The sequence below is a fragment of the Salminus brasiliensis genome, chromosome 5, assembly GCF_030463535.1.
Source record: "Salminus brasiliensis chromosome 5, fSalBra1.hap2, whole genome shotgun sequence".
Taxonomy (NCBI): Eukaryota; Metazoa; Chordata; class Actinopteri; order Characiformes; family Bryconidae; genus Salminus; species Salminus brasiliensis.
In genome coordinates, this window is record NC_132882.1 from 16,673,219 (window position 1) to 16,699,176 (window position 25,958).

Sequence of the window (25,958 nt, forward strand, 5' to 3'; positions counted from 1 at the left end):
CCTCTCCTCTCCTCGGCGGAGAGCGCAGCCGCAGCCTCCTCTGCCGTCACAGCAACGCAAAAGTCAAGAGTACTAATTAAACTGAGCCATGCAGTCTGGGCTTACATCTAATACAGTCTACTGCGATATCGAAACACTCCACGTGTCCAAAAGTTTGTAGACACATGCTTATCCAACTTTTCTTCATCTGAAATTAAGGGTATTAATAAGGATCCCCCAGCATTAACGGCAAGGACAGCCTATGCTCATCTGGGAAGGTTTTATTTACGCTAAATTACGTTCAAAGATTTGATTTTAGCATCAAGAGAGCACTCGTGAGATCTGGTACAGCTAATCCAGTATTATGTATTATGTGGTTCTCCATCACTCAGAGGAACACGGTATCACTGCTCCACAGCCTAGCGCATTGATCTTGGTGCAAGGCTCCACACTATGCACATTTACATCTGTGCTTTCTTTCACATAGCATGTCTAACTGAACTCAATAACTCAATAACTAACTAGATGTTAGATGATCGCTGTGAGGATTTGATTGCATTCAGCAAAGCGCAAGAGTTTCAGTCAGGTTGAGTACTAATGTTGGATGAATAGTTCTGATTCACAAACTCCACCTCAACTCGTTGCTTTAATGCTTTCCATGATCCAGCAGGCCTGATTCAACTCCTTAAAGCAGCAGTATGGAGAATTGATATTTCTTGCTCCTGGGCTCCCCCTACAGTCGAGAAGTGTAATTTGCACTTTGAGCCGCACCCCTTAAGGACATGCTGTACTCATGCATTTCTGAAAGAGCTGAGAGAAACAGAACCGTCACTGAAGGTGTACGAGGCATGTGGACTGAGGACGTAGGTTAATATTACAGGATTTTACACAAATATGGCTTGGGTTACACAGTTCTCGCAAATGTTGTCCTGCCCACCTCACCAAAGTTACATAGTGCAGGTCGCAGCGTACAAGTTACAAGTTAGTGGAGCATCAACATGATTTTAAAGCTGTTATTTTAGGCTGAAATACTACATAATGTTGCTTTAACTAACTAACAATTGTATGTGCTGGATGAGGTGCGTTTAGTAGAGGAAACAAAAAAGCAGGACTGACATGTGCTGCTGCCCCAGAGCAGCGTGCTCTATTGGCAGTGCTTTTCTATAGTAATTGAACAAGCTGTGCAAGCTTGCATTTGCAGTGGTTGTGCAATTCTGAAGCTATTTTCACTTATAACAAGGGGTATCTGGATACTTTTGGACATGTACAGTATAGTTTAGATATTCTCTTCTGGTTTTGTCTGATGACTCACTGCCCTGCCTACCTGCATGATGCACTACTACTCTGTATAAAAAGTAATACACTGTTTCTTCTCCCTGGCATATTGTCCAAAAACTAACTTTGAGTTTGTTTGGTCAATGACGAGTCCCAGCTGGAATCAGTCCTGAACTAAACTGGGTTCATTTTGTTGTCTGCACTCTTCTTTGGCTTTTTTGATGTACATTAAACGTTTTGCATCATGGCTATAAATGTAAATTTGTGAAAGGGCTGCGAAAGAGTTGATGCAGAGTGCTTAAATCTCTTACATCTTAAATTAGGCTGTATTCCGCAGGTGAGTAAGGGCCATGACCCTCCGTTTACCCCAGAACACTGTACTGCATAAACAATATTTGACTTATTCTGGCTTAGCAGTTTATAAAAGGCCCATATAAAAATCACTGAAGTTATATATAGACTGCCTCTTGAATGACTCACATCATGGCAGGCAGTTACAATAGAGCTTATTTACATATCAGTCTAAAAGGCACAGTTACTAAAACAGGCTGATAAACTACAGGAGATAAAAATGATTATGTTCATTTTATTTTTATTTTTTTGTACATAATATCAAAGACATGTGGAAATCAGGACAAATATGGCCCTGTGCAGACAATGGCGCACTTTATAGTATGGAAAATGGGGAATGACTGCCATCTAGTGGTAACTTGCAATTGTCGCTTTAATACACAGTAATCTGTAATAGTAATAGTAATATACAATAATATGACATCTTAAACACCAAGGCTTGATGAGTGAACTGGTTGTAACTAAGTGGGGATAATACAGTAAAGCCTTTCAAAATGAAATATAAGAAGCTGAAGTCATTCACAAACTATGATTCCCATGATTAAAAATGGCATGTCTCAAGGATGCTTTTTTAAACAGTGGGTGTTAACGGAGAAGTGTGATATTTGATTGCGGAGTGAGTTAAGAGTAAAGTGAGTAAAGATTTAGAACAGTTCTTAAAATCCTTTTATACAAGACTGCAATTCTACAAGTGACCTGTAGGGGTCACCACATTCATCACATATGCAAACCTGATCTCACCTCTCTGAGAACAAGCATCCTAACTTTGAAAGAAATAAGAGGACAAAGAGAGAAGCATATTTACCATTTGTGTTAGATACAGATGATATTTGCCTTTAACCCATTCATGCAGTGAATACACACATACACACCAGTGAGCAGACACACACAGTGGACAGTGCCCGGAATGGTGGGTGCCCGAGAGGGTTGCTTAAGGAGGCCCAACAGTGGCATTGAAACCACAACCCTGCAATCAATAGCCCATAGTATATAATATAATATATATAAATAGTTAGGACACCCCATTTAAACATATGGACATTTGATGTTTATTTAAACAATATATAGGTATATAAAGGTAAAGGCATATAAAGGTAACATAACCAAACCAATAAATGTCTGTTATAAATCATATGTAAAATGTCATTAATAGAAATGCAATTTTCTTTTGAGAGAAACATTTGGATACTCTATACCCCCTTGACTTAAAAAGACATATCCATTCTAGATAGATTAGATAGATTCAGCTTTATTGTCATTGCTCTGTACAAGACCATAAAATGCAGTTAGCCTCTACAAGAAGTGGAAATAGTAGCATTGTGCAAATATATGAATATAAATATATACCTAGAAATATAAATATAACAGGTGCAGAAACGACAGTATTGTGCATATATAGAACAGAGTACAAGAGTAAATGATAAATAAGGAACTCCTGATATATAGAGTGGTGTATCATAAGTATAATGATGCCTTTGTGGGGTGGGATTCAGTGCAGTGTAACAGTTTGTGCCTGTCAGTGTAATGAGGAGTTCAATAGTGTAATAGATGTCTGGAAGAAGCTGTTCCTGAGCTGGCTGGTTCTGGCACAGATGCTCCTGTGTCTCCTCCCTGAGGGTTATACAAAAAGTGTCTTGGGTGTGAGGAGTCCTTAATGATGCTGCGATTCTTATAATGATCTACCTCTGACATCAGCTGGGAGAGAGTTTTTCCCACTCCTCCATGCAGAATTCCTTCAGCTGTGTGGCGTTTCAGCTTTAGTTTTAAGACAGATGTTCTCACATATTCCACAAGCCCCCTCTGATACTATTAATATTATGACGTTGGAGAACTCTCCAGGCCCTACTGCAGAAAAGCAGCCCCAAACCATGACATATCTATCTCCATGATTCACAGTTGATATGGGTTCTTGTGCAAAAATGCTGTGGTTTATGTCTGGTTGATGCTAAACATGTCCAAATAATTCAGCTTTGGGTTCATTTGCCCAAAGCACATTTTTCCAGATGCCCTGATGTCTTGGTCTAGGTGTTCTGTGGAAAACTTTAGTCTTGCTCTTATAGTTTTTTTTTTTGACAGCAATGGTTTTGTCCTTGCACACCTCCCATTAAAATCAAACGTGTTGTCTCTTTCTGATGGTAGATGCTGTACTTTGACTTCAACTGTGGCCAGAGGTACCTGATATTTTAGGACTGCTGTTTGGAGTGAACCTTCTAGGATAGCCTGAGCCATGCTGACAGTTGTTGCACTTGTAAATTATTTTAGTGGAATGGCTGATTTCTAATTGTTCTTCTTTTTAAACTCCTTTCCAGACTTATATGCACCTACAGCCTTTTCTCTGAAGGCCTAAGAGAGCTCTTTGAATATCACCATGGTAATTACACTCACTTTACCAATCAAGAACAACCCAAACTAAATGTCTGAGGTTTAAATTAAGACAGGCTCCTCCAAAATCCCCTCTAATGTTCTAATCATCTGCAGCTGATGTGCTGCACCTGATTCTAATTTTAAGCATTTTAGCTATTAATAATAATGTTTAAATTAAGGTCAAATATGTTTCTGAATATGTTTAAATATATTTAAAAAGACTTAAATGAAAAGGGTTGTAATGAGGTGTCCTAACTTTTTCACATGACTGTACAGCATGGCAGCAAGTCAGTTCTTAAAGTAGGTGTGTTGGAAGATGGACGAAAATGGACATGCATAGGAATGTGAGTGACAAGGGTCAGATTGTGATGGCTAAACATCTGGGCCAGGGCATCTCCAAAAACAGCAGGTCTTGTGCCCTGTATGCAGTGGTTAGTACCAACCAAAAGTGGTCCAAGGTAAGACAATCGACAGGCTCATGGGAGGTGGGTGGGCCACAACAGAAGCAGAAGACCACATTGGGTTCCACTTTTCTATGTCAGGAATAGAAAGCTGAGGCTGCAGTCAGCACAGGCTCACTGGAACTGGAAAGCTGAAGACAACAGGGGAAAAAGTAACCTGATCTGATTAATCTTGATAATCTTGAGGGTCAGAATTTGGTGCCAACAGCATGGATCAATGGACCCAACCTGCTTTTTTCAACAGTCCAAGCTGGTGAAAGTGGTGTAATGATGGGTGAAGTGGAATCATCACTTGAATGTCACAGCCTATTGTTGCTGACCATGTGCATCAATTCATGGACACAGCTGACCCATTTCCCAATGGCCACATGGCTACTTCCAGCATGATGAACCATGTCATCTCAAACTGGTTTCATGAACATGACAATGAGTTCTTGTGTTCTTTAAGGGCCTTCCCAGTCACCGGATCCAAATCCAATCCACTTACAGATCTGCTGCATGAAAGTGCACCTGAAAAGCTTACAGGGTGATACCATCAACATGGAGCAAGAATGTATCCAACATGAATCCATGGCACAAACAATTGCAGCAATTGAGAGCCAAGAGAGGCCCTACCCAGCATTAATATAGTCTTATATACGTATATTATAGAGGTTTGTGGGTATAAGTGGGCTGGCTGGCATTTACTTACTGTCTTATCTGGAAACCTTATTACCCACTGACTGAACAGCCAGTCAAAGCAATACCCAACCATATATATGATAAGAATCAGATTCATTTAATAGGTATGTTTCAGATACAAAGGTTTTGTATATTCAAAAATATACAAAAAATAAGAAGCTCAGCAAAATATAAAGATATGCAATACTACACAGGTTCAAAAGGAATGGGCATGAGGCAATGGTTTCAGCAGCAGCAGCCATGCTAGATATAAAATATGTGCATAACAATGAATAGATAAAGTGCATGTGCGCAATTAGCTGTGTAGACTGAAGTGCTGTATGCAGCATTGCGTGCATTTATCCAGTGCAGGCAGCAGACAGAATCATTCTAATTAAAATGTTTGTATAATTTTCTTCATTATTAGCATGCATACTGAAATATGAGCCTTTATATCATCTACCATCCAAATAGCGCAGTGCTGGTGAAGAGCTACTAAAGCATTCAGCATCATTTATCAGTATATTTGATGCCTGAACTGTTTACTAAAATGATTTCAGTGCTATTTAAGGAATTCTCTTATGCAGTGGATTTGTTAGCAAATTAGCTGTTTCTCAACTGGGTTTAGAGTTTCAAGGCTGCTTGACTACTGACCTGATTTCTTTTCACTCTGTTATACATTTCTGTATTTCTGTATTTGAACGGATAAACAGTGAACACGCTGACTGAGTAGATTTGATTGTCTTTCAATGTAACGTATAAGTAATGCCAGTAGCTAATAACTCCTTCACCCTGAGTGGCAGTTTCTAGCATTTTAAGCTACAGAAGTGATGTAAAAACATTTGAATTCCTTAAACATGTTTCCTAAAGTGACAATGTAATATTCTGCTTATGGCGGTTTTATCCATGCTACACAAACATGCCAGTGTAAAGAAAGGGCTACTTCTGCACCGATGTTGGAAGTAAAGTATATGTGTAAACAAGCGCAGCAGAGGTCCACAACATGGGGATGAAGGTTGAAAGACTGCACATTCCTGACTGAAAATCCCTGACAAATACTCATACAGCCGTCACATAGCCCTCCCAGCCCTGATATGACTCTGACATCTCTCTGTCAGACAGCCATCCAGTGTACACATTTGGCCTGACAGGTGGAAAGGACCAACATTAAAGCAGGATTTTTTTGAGGCCTAAGAAAAATATCTCTATGTTCATAATCTCATAGAGTTGGCTGGGTAAAACAATCGTACAGCATTCTGCGTAAATAGTCAGAAAACGAGTCTGAATGCAGCATCCCAGGGCAAACGGGTCTTAGTGGAGAAAGCCAACCCATCTGGATTTTTAAATTTTTTACAGCACTTTTTAAATCTCCCCTTTGCAACTGTTCTTAAATAAGCATTAATATTCTAAATTTAATTCTAATTATTTCTACAACAAATAAACAATTAAGGTATAACATACATAATGCTGAGCAGATTTTCCAAGTGTGTGACCATGGTTGAAAGGCATGGAAAAGCTGGTACACACAGAAGCCCAACTCACCTGCTAAAGCTAAAGAGCATACCTCTGCTTAAAACGTGTGATTAAATAGATCACCAGAAAGATTGGGATTCCCAGAACCACAGTACTTCCAATAGACAAAAATATTAAAATATATTCAACTAGACAACAAAAATAAATAAATACTGAGATGAAAAAGGGATATTCTTCAAGTGGTTGTCAACTCAGCTGCAAATAGTAAAATTTTCGATGTGGTCAGGGTCGCACTGGGTGCTGAGCCTACCCAGAATCACTGGGCGCACGGCAAGAATACTCCTTGGACAGGACACCATTTCTTTGCAGGATACTACAAACACCTAGGGGCAATTTATCCAGAAAATTAACAAGCAATATTAAAAATATTTTAGTTTTTATTAATACATTCACACTGTATGCTTTAACTAAGATATCATAGATAATCAACAGCTATTAAAAAAAAATAACTTTAATAACTGAGTATGCAAATATTATGCATTAATTATGTTGTAATCTTATCAAAATCTTATCAAAACGGAGCCCAAAAGAACATGAGATAAAAAAATGGCATGGGTGTTTCCATGAAAAAAAGTAATGCCTGGGAAAATATATTTTTCTCAAAATAATTATATTGAGGTAATTATCTGGATAATTTTAGATGATGTCTGGATAGTTATCTGGAGATTGGGGGGGGCTCTTGATGGAAATGGGAAACCCATGTTATTTTTTTGTCATGTCCTTTTTGGTGCTCCGTACTCATTAAATGCTTTGCCACAACGTGACAAAGAACAAAATGCTCACTAAACCGACGCTCGCCTACAAAATGTCTTGAGTTTAATGATTTTAGCTGTGACCGTTACTGAGCCACACTCCCTCAGTGAGCCGGACAGCAGGACACACTACTAGAGAGATCGGCTGGTAGCGGGTACACGCTTCAACGACAAGGCAAGGGAAAAGATCACGATGAGATATCGCGAGATCTTGATGCGAGATCGCTGTGTGTTGTGGGTGGAGACTCCTGGTTCAGACAGCTGGACTGGCTCAGGGCTCTGCAGATTCACAGCGCAGGGGCTGCATTTATCTGTACAACAACACTGTCTGGACACGCTGGTCAGCCTCTCTGCGTGTAGGGGGTATGAATGCAGACCGTGTTGAGTGCATAAAGCCAAACCCCGGACGCGCTGATTGTCTGTAGACTCCTCGGCTGGTGTGGTCCACTCAGGCGAGTGAGCGACCGAGGGAGAGAGAGAGGGAGAGGGAGAGGGAGAGGGAGAGGGAGCCGCAGTCACTCAGAGCCTCGTTTCCCCTCCACTTTCACCCACAGCCCGGTAAGTATGGCATTACCTGTCTGTTTGCTGACACTCCGGTTGATTTGGCATGTTTCTTTTCGTGAACTTGTTTGTGAGTAAAGTTTTTCCGCGCCAGATATTTTCAGTCGAGGGTAAAGGTAGTTGCTAGGGCTCTACGTAATGCATCTCCTGTGCTGGATCAGGCTGCTAACTAGGAGTCAGAAAGATGCTCATCCTCCCTGTTCACTGATTTTCACTCCTCTAAAATCGAGCAGTGCACTGAATCGACAGCCTTTGTTTGATCAGTTGGATGATTTGAAGGAATACAGCGATTAAACAGAAAACTAATGTCTGTCACTTCATTCATTTAGATTTACAGCTCAGCACAACATAGAGCAGAGCAGTGGTGAGGTGAGGGGAGAAACTGGCCACAGGTCTTTAATAGGTGAAATAATTATGGTGATGATGATGAGAATACTATAAATAAGTAGAATTAATAAAACTAGAGAAATTGGGCAAATTCTTTATTAAGTTATTCAGTCTTTTTGAATGGGATAATAGAGGGAAAACCAGCTGTAGCATCTCCAACAGCAACTTTACAGCAGTACGAGAAAACCGTCCTAACTTTCAGTAGAAGTCGATATAAAAAGATTTCATCTAAGCCGTTTTTGACCACATTCAGGGTGAAATATGAGGTGAAACTGACAGATTCACATTATGTCAACGAGTGGACAAACATGGACATACATGTGGTGAAATACAACAAAGGTCAGTAACCTGTGATGGGGGGGGCATAACACTTGTCCAGCATAGTGAAGTCAAAGCACGGGCAAATAAAAGATGTGAAAGGGAATAAGGTGCATTGAGTGAGCTGTCAGTAACTTGGGGAAATTGGATTTTTCCTTTAGTGTGCCCAGCAAGATCTTATCTGCCGAAGCACTAAAGGCTACACCAGTCAAACTGACTAAACATGGCAGAAATATCTGCTGCCTCATGAAAGGTAAGGTGAAATATAAATTGCGTGAGTTCAGCCAGCTGTGATTGTAAAATCTTGTAAAGTGTGCGGAATTGTTTCTGTACTTCTGGCACCTAAGGACCTATATTTAGTATGATCAGATTGTTCTTTTTTACCAATCGACAAATAGGCATAAATATTTGTTGATGTGAAAGTCTGGCCAATTTTTAGCGCACCACATATAAAAAACTATGGTGTATATTGAGCCTGTGTATTGAGCCTGTTTATGTCCATACAGACACTGATGTTTATTCATTTAGCTACTTTAAAAGTATAGATTTAAATCCTTTCCTGTAATTGGTTGCATTGGATTGCATTTCTGTCCTCCTTGCATGCGACCACATTTAGTAGTCATACTCCTTCCGTATTCATGTGTTATCATTTTGCCGTCCTCCACCTCAGTGCTGCAGTCTTACGTAGGGTCCTTTCCTCAGGAGGCCCAGTGACATTGTTTCTTGTAACCCTTGCTGGAAGACTGCCTCAGCCCCATTCCTCATCCATCTCTGGGGAAGCGAGGGGTGCTAAGGCAGACTGACTCTTTCTTAGCCTGCAGCCAGCAACTGGAACGTTGCCTGTAACCCTTCAGAATGTGATATCGGTGAGCCTTAATGAATTTAGATGCCGTTTATGCTACTGTGCTCCAGTTACAGATCACATATACAGTTTGAGTACGTGAATTAACAAACACATGAAATTATACAATTAACTATTCAAGGATTCAAGGATTCAAGGAGACTTGTCATTCGCATCACATGTGGTACATGGGGTGGAACGAAATTGTGGTACCCAAGGACCCAGTTTTACCCAGACAGCAGTACTTAAATAAATAAAATATACATAAATATATAAAAATATATGTAAAAATGAAAATAAAATACAGAGAGAAGTAAATGGAGAAGGTAGCAGCAGAGTGTATTTAAAGTGAACAGTGTCGTCAAAGTGTCGTTGCAGTGGTTCCACTAAGTGGCGTTTAAAAGTCTTACAGCTTCCGGAATGAAGCTGTTCCTCAGTCTGTTCGTTCTACACTTAATGCTCCGCAGCCTCCTGCCTGAGGGGAGCGGGACAAACAGTGAGTGTACTGGGTGAGTGGGGTCCTTCATGATGCAGGTAGCCCTTTTCCTGCATCTGGAGGTGTATATGTCCGTGGTGGTGGGGAGGCTGACTCCGACAGACCTCTGTGCAGCCTTCACCACCCTCTGCACCCTCTATTATTATTTTACTTGTTTATCCTGGTCGAGGGTTTGGTCTAGCCTGCTAACATTAGAGTGTAGATAAATTGTACTTTAGATATGGTTCAAGTTTGATATTATTGATATCCAAAAATCAGCCAAATCTTTCCCATTTATTTTCTCTGAAAATAAACTTCTAAAGCAGTTAGAAGGAATAATGTTTAGAAAATACTGTTGATGAATGTTTAGTACTGGCTGTGGTGCTAAATAGCTTTACTATAGACCAGCATCAGAAAAAAAACAAGGAGAAGGGCAAAGTTGCCCCATATTCCAAGTACAAAAATGTCCTAAAATAATTTTATAAAAGGAATAAATATTACATATGCAAATGTTTAAGTTGTTGAAATATTGTGTGCATTTTGCAAAATGCCATCGTTTCTATACTGACCTTACTCTGCCACTTCTTTTCAGGAAGGGCCTATTCCGATAATAATAGTTGGTTCAGATGGAGCTAGGAACCAAATATGCAAAGCAGGGGCTACTCCAGGGCTAGGTCTGGTAACCACTGTCCTTCCCTGATGTAGACTTATGTTAAATGCTGTGGCCCTGGTGTGGCCATTTAACTCCATCCACTAAGTAAAAGGGCCATCCACTGAGCACGACCGATACATCATGACTGGGATACAGATGAACAACGGCATGTCCGGAATGGTTGAAGGAAAAGTAAATAAGGCAGTGGTGAAAGAAGGCATAATGCGTGTTCTCAGCCTATGAACTGTTTGTGGATTGAGGTGGGGGTGGTTGGGGGAATTGGGCTGGAACTGAGCTAGGGGATCTCCTTGGTTGTCCCTAAGGGACACATCAGGGAGGAGAGCCAGCGAAAGACTGAGAGCAGTGTCTTTCCAGGAGCCTGATTAAAATGCATTGGAAGCACTAGGCTGCCTTCCCCCATCATTGTGGTGCTTATCATCCACATAGCAAATAACACAGCTGTATACCACAGAGCCAGGGGAGCCTTGGCAGGCAGGCCAAACGCACACTCTCACACAAATACACACCTGGAGCTTTTAATTCCCCCGCTACCCTGATGTCATCCCTTTCTTTAACTCTCCATTCATACGGAGAAAACGAAGGAGAGCATTTCAAGGACATATCCTCCTCCTCCTCCTCCTTCTATATGAGCGCTGCTAAAGCACGGAGAGCTCTGTCTGAATGACTCCGGCAGAGCCGGGTCTCCTGGCTCTAACTCCTCAAAGAGTCTTTAGACTCCTTAACAAATTAGTGCAAATTTACTCGACTCAATGTCTGTTTAATGTGTTTGCCTGTCTCAGGACAGGGAATAGATATTAAAGCCTTTTGTCTTGGAACGAAGCTTGACTGAATCTATATATTAAAGCTTTTAAGTACATGAATGTATACACAGATCAGCCATAACATTAACAGCACTGAAATGATTAACATTGGTCATAATGTTACAGTCGCACCTGTCGGGGTGGGTGGAGAGAGGGGGGGGTTATATTGGGTGAATAAATGAACAGGTAGTTCCGAAAGTTGATTTGTGGAAAGCAGGTAAAATGGCCAAGCATAAGGATCTGAACCACTTTGACAAGGGTTAAATTGTGATGGCTAGACGACTGGGTCTGAGCATATTCAAAACGGCAGGTCTTCGGGCTCTTTTAGCAATGGGGTCATGGGTGCCCGAGGTTCATTGATTTCAGTTCATCTGGTCTGATCAAACAGAATAGCCGTTGAAACACAAATTACTGAAAAGGTTCACGCTGGCTATCTCTTGCATGCCCCAACTGGTCTACACAGTGTTAGCCTGTATGACTATGAGGGGGTGTATTGATAGTTTGGTAGAAGAATGTCACACAGTAGTATTTACATTTTCCCCATGAACATTTGGCCAGCCCTCTCATTCCTTCCTTCCTTCAGCATGCACAGCGTATCTCATGGTGCACCTAGTCCAACTGAACTAGAAATAGGCCAGAGCAGTCACACCTCCAAACGATGCCCCAGAGAGATTCTGACCAGCGGAAAGGTAATGAAAGGTGTAAAGCAGCACGAAATAAATGATTTCTGCATTTTTAAACATTCCAAATGCCTTCCTCTTTGATCCTGATCCTCATGCAGCAGTTTTGCATTCTCTCAGATGCCTTTGCTTCAGTATCACTTACAGAGTGTCAGTTTGCATGTTAAATTCAAGATGACGTGAGCAGTGTGTAGGCATCAGTGCACTACGAGATGGGCTTATAGAAATTCCTTATTTTTTTAGCTGCGGTGTCCAAAAGCATTTGTGTAGCTGTTAAACAGGAGGATAGGCTTCAACATTTAAATGAACTACTTTCCGTCCTATCTGTGAGATACACTGTGAAGAATAACCGAAAACAGAACACCAAAGCTATAATTGCTGTGGTTCATAAAATAAAAAGCAAATTGAAATAAATAAATAAATAATAAAAATCAGCGAAGAGTGTTCAGAATATTCAGTAATAGAGCGGCGTGGGCAGGATGGCTCTGATACATTGTGGGTGGATAAATTCCAAGAGACGCACACTGTATATTGTGGGAGTCGGGTGTAAATAGTCCTTTAGACCAAAATAGCTTAAAAATCTCAGCTGGAGCCTTTGACTAAATGTTTCATTCTGCCCCTCTTCTAATGTGTTGATTTTATCAGACGCTGCCTTTTTACAAGAACAGTAATTTTATAGGGAATTCAGTTGCATGCAATGCATTCTGAAAGTCCTCAGATCCTTTTACTTCTTTCACATTTATGTTGGGACCTTGTGCATGGGACCTCCCATTTCTCTTGATCCTCTTTGAGATGTTTCTACATCTTGATTAGAGTTATCTATGATAAATTCAGTTGATTGGACAGGATTTGGAAAGACTCTATATAAGGTCTCACAGTTGATAATGCACATCAGAGTAAAAACCAAGCCATGAGGAGGAAAGAACTACCTGTAGAGCTCAGACACAGGATTGTGTGGAGGCACAGATCTGGTGATGGCTACAAAATAATTCTGCTGCACTTCCCATAGTAATTCTTAAAAGAAAGACGTTTGGAATTACCAGGACTCTTCCTAAAGCTGGCCGAATCTGGGGAGAAGGACAGAAAATTATGTGACCAAGAACCCAATGGTCACTCTAGCTAAGCTCCAAACATCCTGATGGGAGAAACTTCCAGAAGGTCAACCATCACTGCAGCACACCACCAATCTGGGCTTTATGTCAGAGTGGCCAGGCAGACACCCTCTCCTCAGTAAAGGGAACCCACCTGGAGTGTGCATAAAAGCACCTAAAGGACTTTCAGACTGTGTAACAGGATTCTCTGGTCTGCTGAAAGCAAGGTTAAACTTTTTGGCCTCAGTTCTAAGCATCATTTCTGGAGGAAATCAGACACTGCTCATCACCTGCTTTGTACCATCCCTGCTGTGGGGGTGTTTTTTAGTAATTGGGAAGGGAGACTGGCCCAAATTACAGAGATATTCTTAATGAAATCCTGATCCAGAGCCCTCTGGACCTCAGACAGGGCAGAGGGTTAAATTTTCAACAAGACAATAACCTTAAGCACAACTGAATGTCCTTGAGTGGCCCAGCCAGAGCCCTGACTGGAACCCAATCAAATATCTCTGGTGAGACCTGGAAATGGCTGTCGGTCCCCTTCCAACCTGACAGAGCTTGAGAGGATCTGCAAAGAAGTGTGCAAACCTTGTGGCATCATACCCAGGAAGATTGGAGGCTTTAATCGCTGCCAAATGTGCTTCAACTAAGTACTGATTAAAGGGTCAGAATACTTGGGATATTTTGTAGTTTTTGCTTTTTGATAAATTTCATTCTTGACAAATCTCATTCTTATTTCACTTTCTCATTGTGGGATATTGGGTACAGATTGATGGGGAATGTTTTTCTTTTCTTTTTTGTTTAGCACAAGGCCACAACATCACAAAAATGGAAAAAAATTTAGTTATAAGGATTGCAGTCTTAAGATTATTGACCTTTTCACGGATCCATTTTGAAACAGGACATCCGGAAGCAAAATTCCTAAGCTTTGCCTTTGAACCTCTGGGGACATCTCCTCAGTGCCAAGTTACTGTGAGGTTGTGTCTAACTTTAAAACCCCAAATTGTTTTGCTCCAAAGAAAGAACTGCCACCCTTAAACAAGCGTGTTGGCTTAAGACAGTGCCACCAAGGCATTGTTAGCAAATTTCACTACACAGCTGACATTTTTCAGGGGTTTCATTACTTGGCACTGACCGTGCATGCATCCCTCTGGATTTCCCTGTTCAGTGAAGGGGATTAAAGCACGCGGCTGGCAGCGCTGCTGCTGTCCTTGTCCTGGCTGACTGGAGGGTAGTACAGCCTGAGTCTCAACAACATCTGACACTCTGCAGATAAAAATGACATTGAGCGATATTTGCCCTTTTCATCGCTTGATAAAATTAGCATTTCTTGCGAAAGAGCTGAACAAGTATGGTCCATTTTCTTTCAGATCTCGAATGTGTAATTGAGGTGTTCATGTTTTCTAGTGAAATGGCAGTTTTGCGATTTAATTCTAAGCCATTTAGCACTAGTAGTGATCTGTAGCGTCAGCTGTTAAAAGCTTTTTGTATGTGGTCTCTACAGTAGGAAATGAGTTCCGGCAGGTGGATCCGGTTACAGAAAACGCAGCAAAAGACTGTCACTTCTGACATCCATCAGAATGTTTTTCTTTCTATCATGCCTGACAGCTTAAAGTGACATTTCCCAGGAGAGAAGGAGTATGGAATTATTACAGAGGATAGCAATGGGTAGTTTGGCCCTTTTCACTCAGAAGTTATTTCCCTCCCTCTTTTCTTTATTACTGATGATCATCTGTAAGTCCAACACAGACTACCTGCAGCAAGCCAGGGAAACTTGCTTTATCAGGGCACGTCTGCTTAAATGTGGTCACACAAAATCAATACGCATGGTGTTGCAAAGCTAGCAGTGTAGGGCCTTAAAATATATATTTTTTGTGTCCTCATGCATTTGAAAAAGTAATGTGTTAATAAACAGTGGTGTATACTGTGGTAATATTCAGTTGTGGTCAGATGTTTGCATACACACATCATGGGCTTTCAGTTTCTTGAAAATCTTTTTGAAAAGAAAACATCTTTATTAGGGAAAAAAACTTTAGTGCACAAGTTTGGGGGTGTTCTGTAATCATCAGATTCAAAGTCATACATACATGATCAAAAATATACTTACACCAACTTCTGTGAATTCATTGGTGCTGAAAGTCTAAAATGTGGGCTAACTTTTCAAGGCTAAGACTAAGTTCCATTTAGTGGTCCTAAATTACTACAGCTTGTAGTCTAAAGAGCAAATCTGAGAAGGATAATCACAGATTTAGTCAGGAATGTTTCCTAGAATCGATTTTGAACAAAATCATCAGTTCAAACAGTTGTATTTAAGCACAAGTTACTGGGAGATGTACCACTTTGCTATTGTCTGGATAAAGGTCCACACTGTCCCCCAGAATGCTCCAAAAAGGGAGATCCTGAAGCTGGCCTCAGGTTTGCAACTGACCACATGGGAAAAGACAATGGATGGAATAATGAAGGGGGACTCCCTTAGCATAGCCTCAAACCATCAGCTGTACGGCTGAAACTTGTACATACACTGTGATTCAACAGGACAGTGAGCCAAAACACATCAAATGTGGTTGTAGACTAGATAAATCAGCCTAAAAAAATGGTCAAGATGCACCTTGTTTAGGCACAATTTTTGACCCTGTATTTAAAATGTAGACTTTGTGTTGATTTCAGAAAACTCTTTTGAAAAGAAATACCCAATGTTGCCATGGCATCCACATTCATGTCCGTAATGAGTGCATGCAAACTTCTTATCGTACTGTAAGAATATGTCAAATCAAATCAAATTGATTTGTATAGTGCTTTTTACACAATCAGTAATTAATCAGTAATCATAATATAATAATCATGGTGTAGCATAGGTCATGAGTACATGGTGATATTGTCAAAAGCAGAATGGTTGAGTGACACAAACAGTGATTAAACAAATGTAAACAGACAAATGTTTTATCCTTTGTCATTTTTAACTCATTTACTGATGATACAATCTGGAAGTGTTAAAGTAGTGTTAGGAAAAACTATGCACTATGTGACCAATAATTGAACCAGTTGAGCACAGTTGTTACCAAAATTGCTTTCATACCTAAGCAATGCCCATATCCATCCTTTATCCATGGAGCATCAGGTTTTGGATCAAATATTAGGTTTTGTTAAGTGAGTGATGTGTCTTGATTGTTGGTGGTTTCAATTCTACATAATAATAAAGCAGATAAAGATAAAGATAGAATGAAGAATATCTTTGCTTGAAATGACTATTAAAAATGAATTCTGTATTAATGCAGTGTTTGACTTACTTGTAGTGTGGTACATGTTGAGCTCTGTGCTCCAAAATGAGAGGAGGGGAGGGGAGAGTTGAAACAGGACTTTTTTTTTATTTTTTATTCCCACTCTGACTTGTTCTTTCCAAAAGGCTATGGACTGTGCGGATTCACAGACTGGAAGATTATAATATTGGCCCGTAGGGCAACTCTGTTCTCTCAAAGAAAGCAGCTACTTTCTCAGTGCACCAAAGGCAACTTAAGGACACTCGGAATGATGCACTGTTGGGCTAAAGCTGTTAGTGTTAGTGTTAGTGTTAGTGTTTGTGTTTGTGTTAGTGTTTGTGTTTGTGTTTGTGTGTGTGTGTGTGTGTGTGTGTGTGTGTGTGTGTGTGTGTATCTGGCTGCTGGTTATGTTCCATGGCTCAGATGGCTATTTGAGAATGGGAGTTGCTCAGAAAATCAGATGTTGAGATGAGAGGTTAAGCCAGCGGTCCTTCTTTTCCGTAACCCAGTACCAAGAGAAAAGAGATACGACAGAGTGAAAATGGAGTCCAGCCTCTGAGCCTGCCTGCTCAGACCTATTAGAGTGATGTGTTTTCCTTCCAGATTCTCCTGATCAAAACCTGTGCCTCAGATGTCAAATGTTTCTGTTGATAGGATTGTTCTTTTAGCGTTGTTTGTGCTCTTATTTTTAATGAAACAGAAGAACTTGTAAATTCAACGGAACACACAATAAATAACAGTAGTTGTTATATGAATATTGAATGTTTTTAACAGAATATGCACCAATTTGATGTTCGTAGCTAATTGAATTCTCTTTAATTGGTCCAGGTGGAGCATGAGCGTGGAGCCAGCATCCTGTTGCAATGCGTGCTTTAGGCTGTAGAATGAACCTGCCAGCTGTGCTGAACGGCCTGCTGGTGTCGGTGGTGGCGGCACTGCTATGGAAGTACGTTCGACTAAGCGAGCACATGACCCAACTGGAGGAGGAGCTGCATCTCACGCGGCAGTCCCAGGAGCTCTCGCAGGTACGCATCGATTACCATGCTGCCCTGCTGGCACTGCAAGAACAGGGCACGAGAATGGTCTGCTCAGGCAAGATGCACACTGACCGCATCTGCCGCTTTGACTATCTTTGCTACTGTACCGAGGCTGAGGAGTTTGTCTTCTTCCACAGCAATGCCTCGGTTATGCTCCCCAATTTAGGCCCTCGTCGTTTCCAGCCAGCCCTGCTGGACTTGTCCTCTGTCGAGGACCATAATACTCAGTATTTTAATTTCTTGGAATTACCTGCAGCTGCACTGAAATACATGCCGAAACCTGTGTTTGTGCCAGACGTCACCCTCATCCTCAATCGCTTCAACCCTGATAATCTAATGCACATCTTCCACGATGACCTTCTACCTATATTCTACACCATGCGGCAGTACTCAGACTTGGATGATGAAGCCAGGCTTGTCTTCATGGAAGGCTGGGGAGAGGGGGCCCATTTTGACCTCTACCGTCTGCTTAGCAGCAAGCAACCATTGCTTAAGGACCAGTTACGGAACTTTGGCAAGCTCATGTGTTTCACCAAATCTTACGTGGGATTGTCAAAGATGACCACTTGGTATCAGTATGGCTTTGTGCAGCCTCAAGGTCCCAAGGCCAACATTCTGGTGTCAGGGAACGAGATCCGGCAGTTTGCCTCGTTCATGATGGAAAGGCTGAATATCACAAAAGATCAGAGGTCTGAGAATGATGATGATGATTACATTGTCGTTTTTAGTCGTGCTTCTAACAGATTAATACTTAATGAGGCAGAGCTGATTCTAGCTTTGGCTCAAGAGTTCAAGATGAGGACAGTCACCGTGTCCTTGGACGAGCAGACATTCGATAGCATAGTCCAGGTCATCAGTGGGGCATCCATGTTGGTCAGCATGCACGGAGCCCAGCTGATCACCTCCATGTTTCTGCCTCGAGGAGCTGCTGTGATAGAACTCTTCCCATATGCGGTCAACCCAGAGCAGTACTCTCCATACAAAACCCTGGCCTCCTTGCCTGGAATGGATCTCCAGTATGTGGCATGGAGAAACAACATTGAGGAGAATTCCGTGGCCTATCCTGACCGCCCTTGGGATCAGGGAGGCATCACACACTTGGAGAAAGAGGAGCAGGAACGGATCCTAGCTAGCAAGGAGGTACCGAGACACCTCTGCTGCCGCAACCCTGAATGGCTTTTCCGGATTTATCAAGACACCATTGTGGACATTCCTTCCTTTTTGGAAGTCCTTAAAGAAGGTCTCAAAGTTAAGCCTAATCTGAAAAAGTCAAAGCCTGCCAGCACAGTACATCCCGGTCGAGTCAGAGAACCCAAGTGTCAGACATCGGTGCAAGCTACCAACGAGGCAAAGCTTGCTGTGTCATGGCAGATCCCTTGGAACCTCAAGTACCTGAAGGTGAGGGAGGTCAAATATGAAGTGTGGATCCAAGAGCAGGGGGAGAACACATACATGCCTTACATTCTCCCTCATCAAAACTATACCTTCTCAGAGAACATTAAGCCCTTTACCACATATCTAGTATGGGTGCGTTGCATCTTTAACAAGAACCTTTTGGGACCGTTTGCAGATGTTCTTATATGTAAAACCTGACTTGGTTAAACTGACACTTGCTAAAAAAAATCAAGAGCTGTGAAGGTGGATGTTTCCTGCAGTTTAAAACATGCTGGGGAGCAAATCTATGGGGAGCAAATCTACAGTGAGCAAGATTAAAGAACGTTTGTGCTGAGAAGGTCTGAAGATGATACTGACTACTGAACTGCCAAACCTGACCCTCTCAGAAGACTTCTCTAGTTTTGTCATGGGTATATAGTTCTTCTAGAAAAACATTTTCAATTCAGATTTTATTTATGAGAAATTAGTAATGTGTAATTTATTTTTATTTATTAGTGAAAAAAGTCTGCTCCTGTTGAGATTGTGACAGTGTGTGTGTGTATGTTGATATCTGATTGCGCTGATGATTGATACTTTAAGGTTTAATACTTTTTTGGCTGGAGTGATTTTGTTCTTTTTTTACAGTTCTGAGTTTTATGTATCTTTGTGATGGTGCCCTCTTGACCAGATGTTTTGCATAGTCATCACAATGCCTTTTCTGATTGGATAGCTTAATATTAGATACACCACATTTGCATAAACCCAAATTAGTACAAAAAACCAAAGTGGACTTAAAAAAAAAAATGTCTCCGATTTGTCCTTTTCGTGTAGGTGGTAGCTTGGTTATTGCTTTGTTTGGTTGCTGATGTTCTTTTTTTTCTATTTTATACAAAGAGCATTTATTTCATGTTCACCTTCTTTGATATTGAGAGGTTGCCAATGAGAGCGATTTAAAATGCTGTACATTTAAATAAAAGAAGTGCAAAAAAAAAAAAAAAAGGAATGCTGAGTCACTTAATCGTGACCTGGCATGTCAGATAGAAGTAAGGCATAACTAACTAGCTAACAGAGACATTACTGTAGTTTGGTTTGCTAAAGGTAAGAGTTGCATGTGAACTGTAATAGAATCAGTCATTGTTTACTTACTGTCTTACAACTTTACTTTTTTTCTGCCTCACCTTCCCTGCCATGCCGACCTTAAGGGCTTTCTCTTTTCTCTATCCTTTCTTTTTCACCTTGTTCCAACACTGTTTGCTCTTAAAACTGTAGGTTGTTCTAAAGTCAAAGCAGGAAACATCGCTCATTATATTTATCATTCAGAGATGCCACCTTTTGACAGAATTGCTTGCACCATGAACAACTGAATTTTTCTCACTTTTTTAAAGGGTTTGATGTAAATAACATTTCAGGTACTTTAATAAGATTATATGATTATGATTATATTTAAGTTAATATATTTAATAGTTTTCGTGATGTCATCAAACTCCACACATTTCTGTTTATCAGTGTATTCATCCTATAGCAGAAAACGCAGAAAGGATGTGGAAGTTACAAGCAGTGTCTCAGTCTGGACTCTTTTGAATGAGGCTCAGTACAGGTGAACTTATCAGAACATTTGGTCCGTGAAAACACACCGACGTCATGAGTCAACTTACAGAAAAACTAATTAAACACAATAAAAAATAAACCCAATTCTACAAAAAATGTATAATGTGGGTCATTTCAGGAGGGGGTAATTAGGCTAACCCAATAAGGAGCAACACAAGGAAAATCTGGTAACTTAAAAAGGCAGGTTCTTGTTTAGAATACATTTTGTTTAGATGAGATCTCAGCTACATTCTCTTATTACATACATTGGCAAGATGAGAATAATTCATCTTCTGTGAAATAGATGTAAGGTCCACTGCCTGTAAACAAAGAAAGAGGATATGTAATTCAATAGCACTGATTACCCATGCTTGAGTCTGAGGAGAACTGTGATCAATTCCTGTTTCCTGTACCAAGGTTGTATTATAAGAATGTATTGTGAGGAGCTGTGAGGAGAGGTATGTTGTTCTCGAGTTGAAAGTGTAAGTAGAGAAAATAAAAGGTGCTAGAGCTTTGGTCAGAAGTTGACATGCACTCAGAATGGATGTTGTTGTTGTCATAACATGAATGTCATGGCTTTTCTTTGAAAAGGCAGAATGAGTATGCATACAACCTCTATCTTTAAATGACATAAACATAAACGGGCTGCACAAGTTTTAATTCTTTGGGCTTTGCCCTCTTTGGTAACCATTAATAAGCTTCTGGCAGAATCCTCCGTAATTTTTTTAACCAATTTGGGTAGGGTACCAGTTCCACTGGCAGCACAGCATGATGCTACCACCACCATGTTTAACAGTTGGCACAGTGTTCTTGGGGCTGAATGCCTTACCTTTACTTCTCAAAATATACCTCTGGTCATTATGACCAAACAACTCAATCTTTGTCTCATCTGACCTTGAGTCCAGCTTGAAGGTGTCTAACTTGGAGCAGGGACTTCTTTCTTGGATGGCACCCTCTCAGCAGCTCCCAGCTCCTAGTATGGAAGGCCTATGAATGTAGTCGGTCATGACAGGAACAGTCACTAACAGGAAGCTAAAAGGCCCAGACAAGTTAAAAGATATTTTGGAGCTTTTAGCACCGTTACATTAACAATCTAAGTGGGTATATGGATGTTTCCGACCATGTATGTATACTTTGGGCCCTGTGTTGATTTCAGAAACCCCCCCAAAAATTGTCCAGTAAATTCTGCCCCTGAAAAAGATCAGTTTAAAGAAATAAGTGAAAGCCCAATATTGCCATAATATCCCTGTCTAGGATGAGTGTATGTAAATGTCTGATCACATTAGCACTGTGTGTCTGCCACTTTGAGATTTACCATGCTAGGAAATTGTCATTCTAGCGTATTGTATTGTACATCCTACACCATTAAATAAAACTGTAGCTTTTCCTCTGTGTTTTACATAACTGTGTATTGTTTTCCTTGTTTAGATTAAAGCTAGGGGTTTAATCACTATTTAATCGCTCTGATCGTTCTAGGTTCAGTTCATTGTTTGGAAACCACATCCTCTTCGTTGAGTCATTTCTGTAATAGCTTGAAGCACTGCTGATTCATTTACGATATGCAGAAGGTTAACATATCACTGGGGGGGACTGTTTTTGCCGAAGCATGATGATGATCGCTGAAAGATGGTAGAGTGGGCATGACTTAATTCTACAAAGTATTTGGAAGTGTGGACCCTGAGGAAATGTGATTAGAACAATAAAATGTTTCGTTTTCTACCCTGTCTGTGCTCATTTTTGCATGTTATTAAGTTCTATTTTTAGTTAAAAGAGACTTACTTTGGAAGCTGAAGCTGCTGGTCTAAAGCCGTTCTCTTGAGTGGTTGCTCCATCTTTATCTCCTCGTATCCTGCACTCTCTGTGTGCTGTTTTCTGCTGGCTTACAATATAAGATCTGATTTCACTATGATGCTTCTCAAATGAATATGGCTCAGGGAGCCGTAATGCAGTAACTGCCTATCAAACTGAGCTCAGTTTCTAAACTGTGATGTTCAAAATAATTGAAAATGATTTGACACTACCATTTATCATAATTAGATTGGAATTGGTAATTAAATGAGAGTTTAATGGATTTTAAAATGATCATTAGCAGGTGATAATGTAGTTATCAGCAACACACTTTGGACACAATTTGATTCATTTCAGGTTTGACAGTTTGCAGGTATGAGTGGCACCCTTCCCCAGCTGTTCTTCCAATTTAGTTTTTTTTATTATTCCCAAATAAAAGTGCTGTAGTGTCTAGTTGTCTTTTGTCATTAAGTGTTCTGCTATAGGTCTACAATACATGTCCAAATATTTGTGGACACCCCTTCTAATGAATCTATTCAGCTACTTTAAGATGTGCAAGTACACACACTCAGCTTGTCTAGTCACTGTCGAGAAGTATTCACAATAGAACAGTAGAGTTTGTGGGGCAGATTAACATTAACCTATTGGCACCGTGCCTAATGCCAGGTGTGGCTAGAGGGGTATAAAGCCCCCAGCTTTGTGCTGTGGAGCAGTGGAACTGTGTTCTCTGGAATGATGGTGCTCCACCCAGTACGTTTGGAATGAGTTGGGGTTGAGATGAGGATTGTGATTATCCAACATCCTGACCTCACCAACACTCTTCTCAGTGAATGCAATCAAATCTTCACACTGATGCTCCACAATATAGTAGACAGCTTTCCCTGGGCAGAGAGACATTTACTCCACCAAAAGCACGATGTACTCTTGTTTACTTCCCTTGATTTTGGAAGAAACAATGAATGAGCAACTTTTTTGTTGGCTTCATATCTTGACTGAACAGATCTACATCAATAATTATTGAAAAACACTTTTAGACAAGGAAACCATCTTCACCATTTGTGTTGGACAAGGGTTAAGAGCCTCGCTCAAGGACCCAATACTGGCTGCTTGCCAAGCCTGGGTTTTGAACCCACAATCTTGTCATCAATAGCCCGGTGCTCTAACTGCTGAGCCCAAACAAGAATGTCAGGCTTATTTTTGGGACCTGGATTGTCCCTTAGCTGTCAAACATCTCTAGCACAAACATTCTTGTCAGCCAGCTCTCTTTAAACCTCTTTTTGATGACATCTATACGTTGTTGGAGTAACTGTCTCCGCTGGTCCAGGGAAGGCTTTCTACTAGACTTTGGGGCATTGCTGTGAGGATTTATTGGATTTAGCATTCGTGAAACCAGGATGTTGGATGATCACTGCTCCAGCTCATCCTAAAAGTACTGGATGGAGCACTATCATTCCAGAGTACATGTTTCTACTGCTCCACAGCTCAATGCAGGGGGCTTTGTACCCCTCTAGAAAACTCCTGGCATTAGGCATGGTGCCATAGCTTCGTGTTTATTTGCTCCAGAGAGTCCTATTCTGTTGACAGTACTTCTCTACTGGGACTAGACAAGTTGTGTGTGTGCATTTGAACATCTCTGTCAGCAATGGGTGCAACTTAAACTAGCTGAACGGATTCATTAGAAAGAGTGTCCACAAGCATTTGGGCATATAGTGTGAGTTGAAATCTGTGTTTTTGTGGGATGGTTTCTGTTCGTTCTTGTGTCAAGGACTGTGAACTTAAAATGTGCTGTTGACTTTAAGCAGAAGTCTAATGCTATGACTTAGCATTCAGAGAATATTCTTTGGGCTTCATACAACACATTGACAGCAGTATTCGCTCTCCAGAGAGAGCTCTGAGTCACTAATTGGCCTTTATGTTTGCAAAAATAACCCGGCTGTGAGAAGAAGGGAGCAAGGTTAAGCTCCCTGCGTTTGAAGTCGGGGTTATGTCTCATTGACTCTTTCAGTCAAGCTTTTTCACATGTGCAACACAGAATCATGTGCCTTGCCCTGGATAGTTTCCATAAGGAACACAGCCTTACTCTGAAATTGTAACTGTTTTAACATTTATTAAGTTCAATATGTCTACCTTCTTTCAGCAGTTAATTACAGCGAAAGAAGTGAAACAGTGAAGGAGAAAAATGAGAGTGTGATTCACTGTCTTATAATTGCCTTAAAAAGTGTTGGCACAGCTCGTTTCTGCAGGTGGAACGCTTAATTTGACAGTATGACTAAAAGGCTGGCATTTTGTAGAAACTGTGTTCAAAGAAGCAGTCACTACTCCAATCAGCCATAACATTAAAACCGCTGACAGGGAAAGTGAGTAACATTGGGTAACATCTTGTTTCAATGGCACCTATCAAGGGTTAGATATATAAGGCAGCAAGCTCTCCAAACCAACTCTTGATGTTGATTTGTTGGAAGCAGGAAAAATGGGCAAGCTTATGGAGTCGAGTGATTTTAACAAGAGCCAGATTGTGATGGCTAGACGACTGGGTCAGAACATCTTCAAAGGTATTTTGGGGTGCTCCTGGTAGTATAGCTAGTACCTATCAAACATGCTCCAAGGAAGGGCAACCGGTGAACTGGCAGCAGGGTCATGGATGCCCAAGGAATATGTGATGATAGTGAGAAGTGAAAGCTAGCCTGTCTGGTCTGATGCCACAGAAGAGTTACTGTAGCACAAACCGCTGAAAAAAGTCCTTGCTGGCTATGTCTTATAGCGGCACTAGGAGGACCTACAAAATATTAGGCAGGTTTTTCTTTTATTTAATGGCTCTTCAGTATATATACAGTTCAGTGATGCCCTTTAGAAAATGAGACAGTGTCTCAGAGCTAGTTCATTTTATATCAGTTTTTTTACTTAGAGATTGTTGTAAGATTTTTATTTTTATTTTTTTACTTTCTTCCTGGCTTTTTGTACTTTTGTAAGTAATGTTATCACAGCTGAAACGATCTTACAGTGTACTCACTGTAATCAAGCAGTCAAATCCAGCGCACAGATTGTCGTATTGTCATTAAAGCCCCAGAGGAGCCGGCAGTGCAGCCTGCCGAAACACAGCCTATGCGCCTGCGCCACACCTGAGACAACAGCCTCAAGTGGGAGCTGTCAGTCACATCATTACAACAGAGCTGAGAGCGAGCCTTGAGCACACTGCGCATCGTCATGGCAACACTCCAAGGTGAGGACTCAGTCATTAGCGTCACAGCAGCAGGGCAGAGGCAGTGCACTGGAGGCCAAAGCTCTTGGATTGGCTCCTAGAAACTGTAGCACAGTGATGTGGTGTTGTCTGACGTGGTAACCTGAACAATGAGCAGGTAAAAGCAGCACTTTTTCTGAAAGGAGCAACGTTTTTTTGGTTTTATTTTCACTTTAGCTGCTGCACAGCAGTAGAACAGAATTTAGCCTCTGCATTTAACCCCTCTGCGGTGGCAAACACACATAATCACACACAATGAGTGACTTTAACAAGAGCAAGATTGTGATGGCTAGACGACAGGGTCAGAGCATCTTCAGAACATCTTGATCATCTCCAAAACATCTCCAAAGGTCTTTTGGGCTATTACTGGCCATAGTGACTATAGGCAGACAGCACACACACACACACACACACACACACACACTCGGAGCAGTGAGCAGCCACCTCGGCATCCAGGGGGCAATAAGGGGTTAGGT

The 25,958-nt window shown here is 41.0% G+C and overlaps 1 protein-coding gene across 1 annotated transcript; it reads left to right on the forward strand.

The window, feature by feature from the left end:
- Window positions 1-7,602: 7,602 nt before the first annotated feature.
- On the forward strand, window positions 7,603-22,175 carry pomgnt2 (protein O-linked mannose N-acetylglucosaminyltransferase 2 (beta 1,4-)). The gene is made up of 2 exons (XM_072679669.1): window positions 7,603-7,933; window positions 17,287-22,175. The coding sequence occupies exon 2, from the start codon at window positions 17,322-17,324 to the stop codon at window positions 19,086-19,088; it is 1,767 nt and encodes a 588-aa protein (XP_072535770.1). The 5' UTR covers window positions 7,603-7,933; window positions 17,287-17,321; the 3' UTR covers window positions 19,089-22,175.
- The last annotated feature ends 3,783 nt before the right edge of the window (window positions 22,176-25,958 follow it).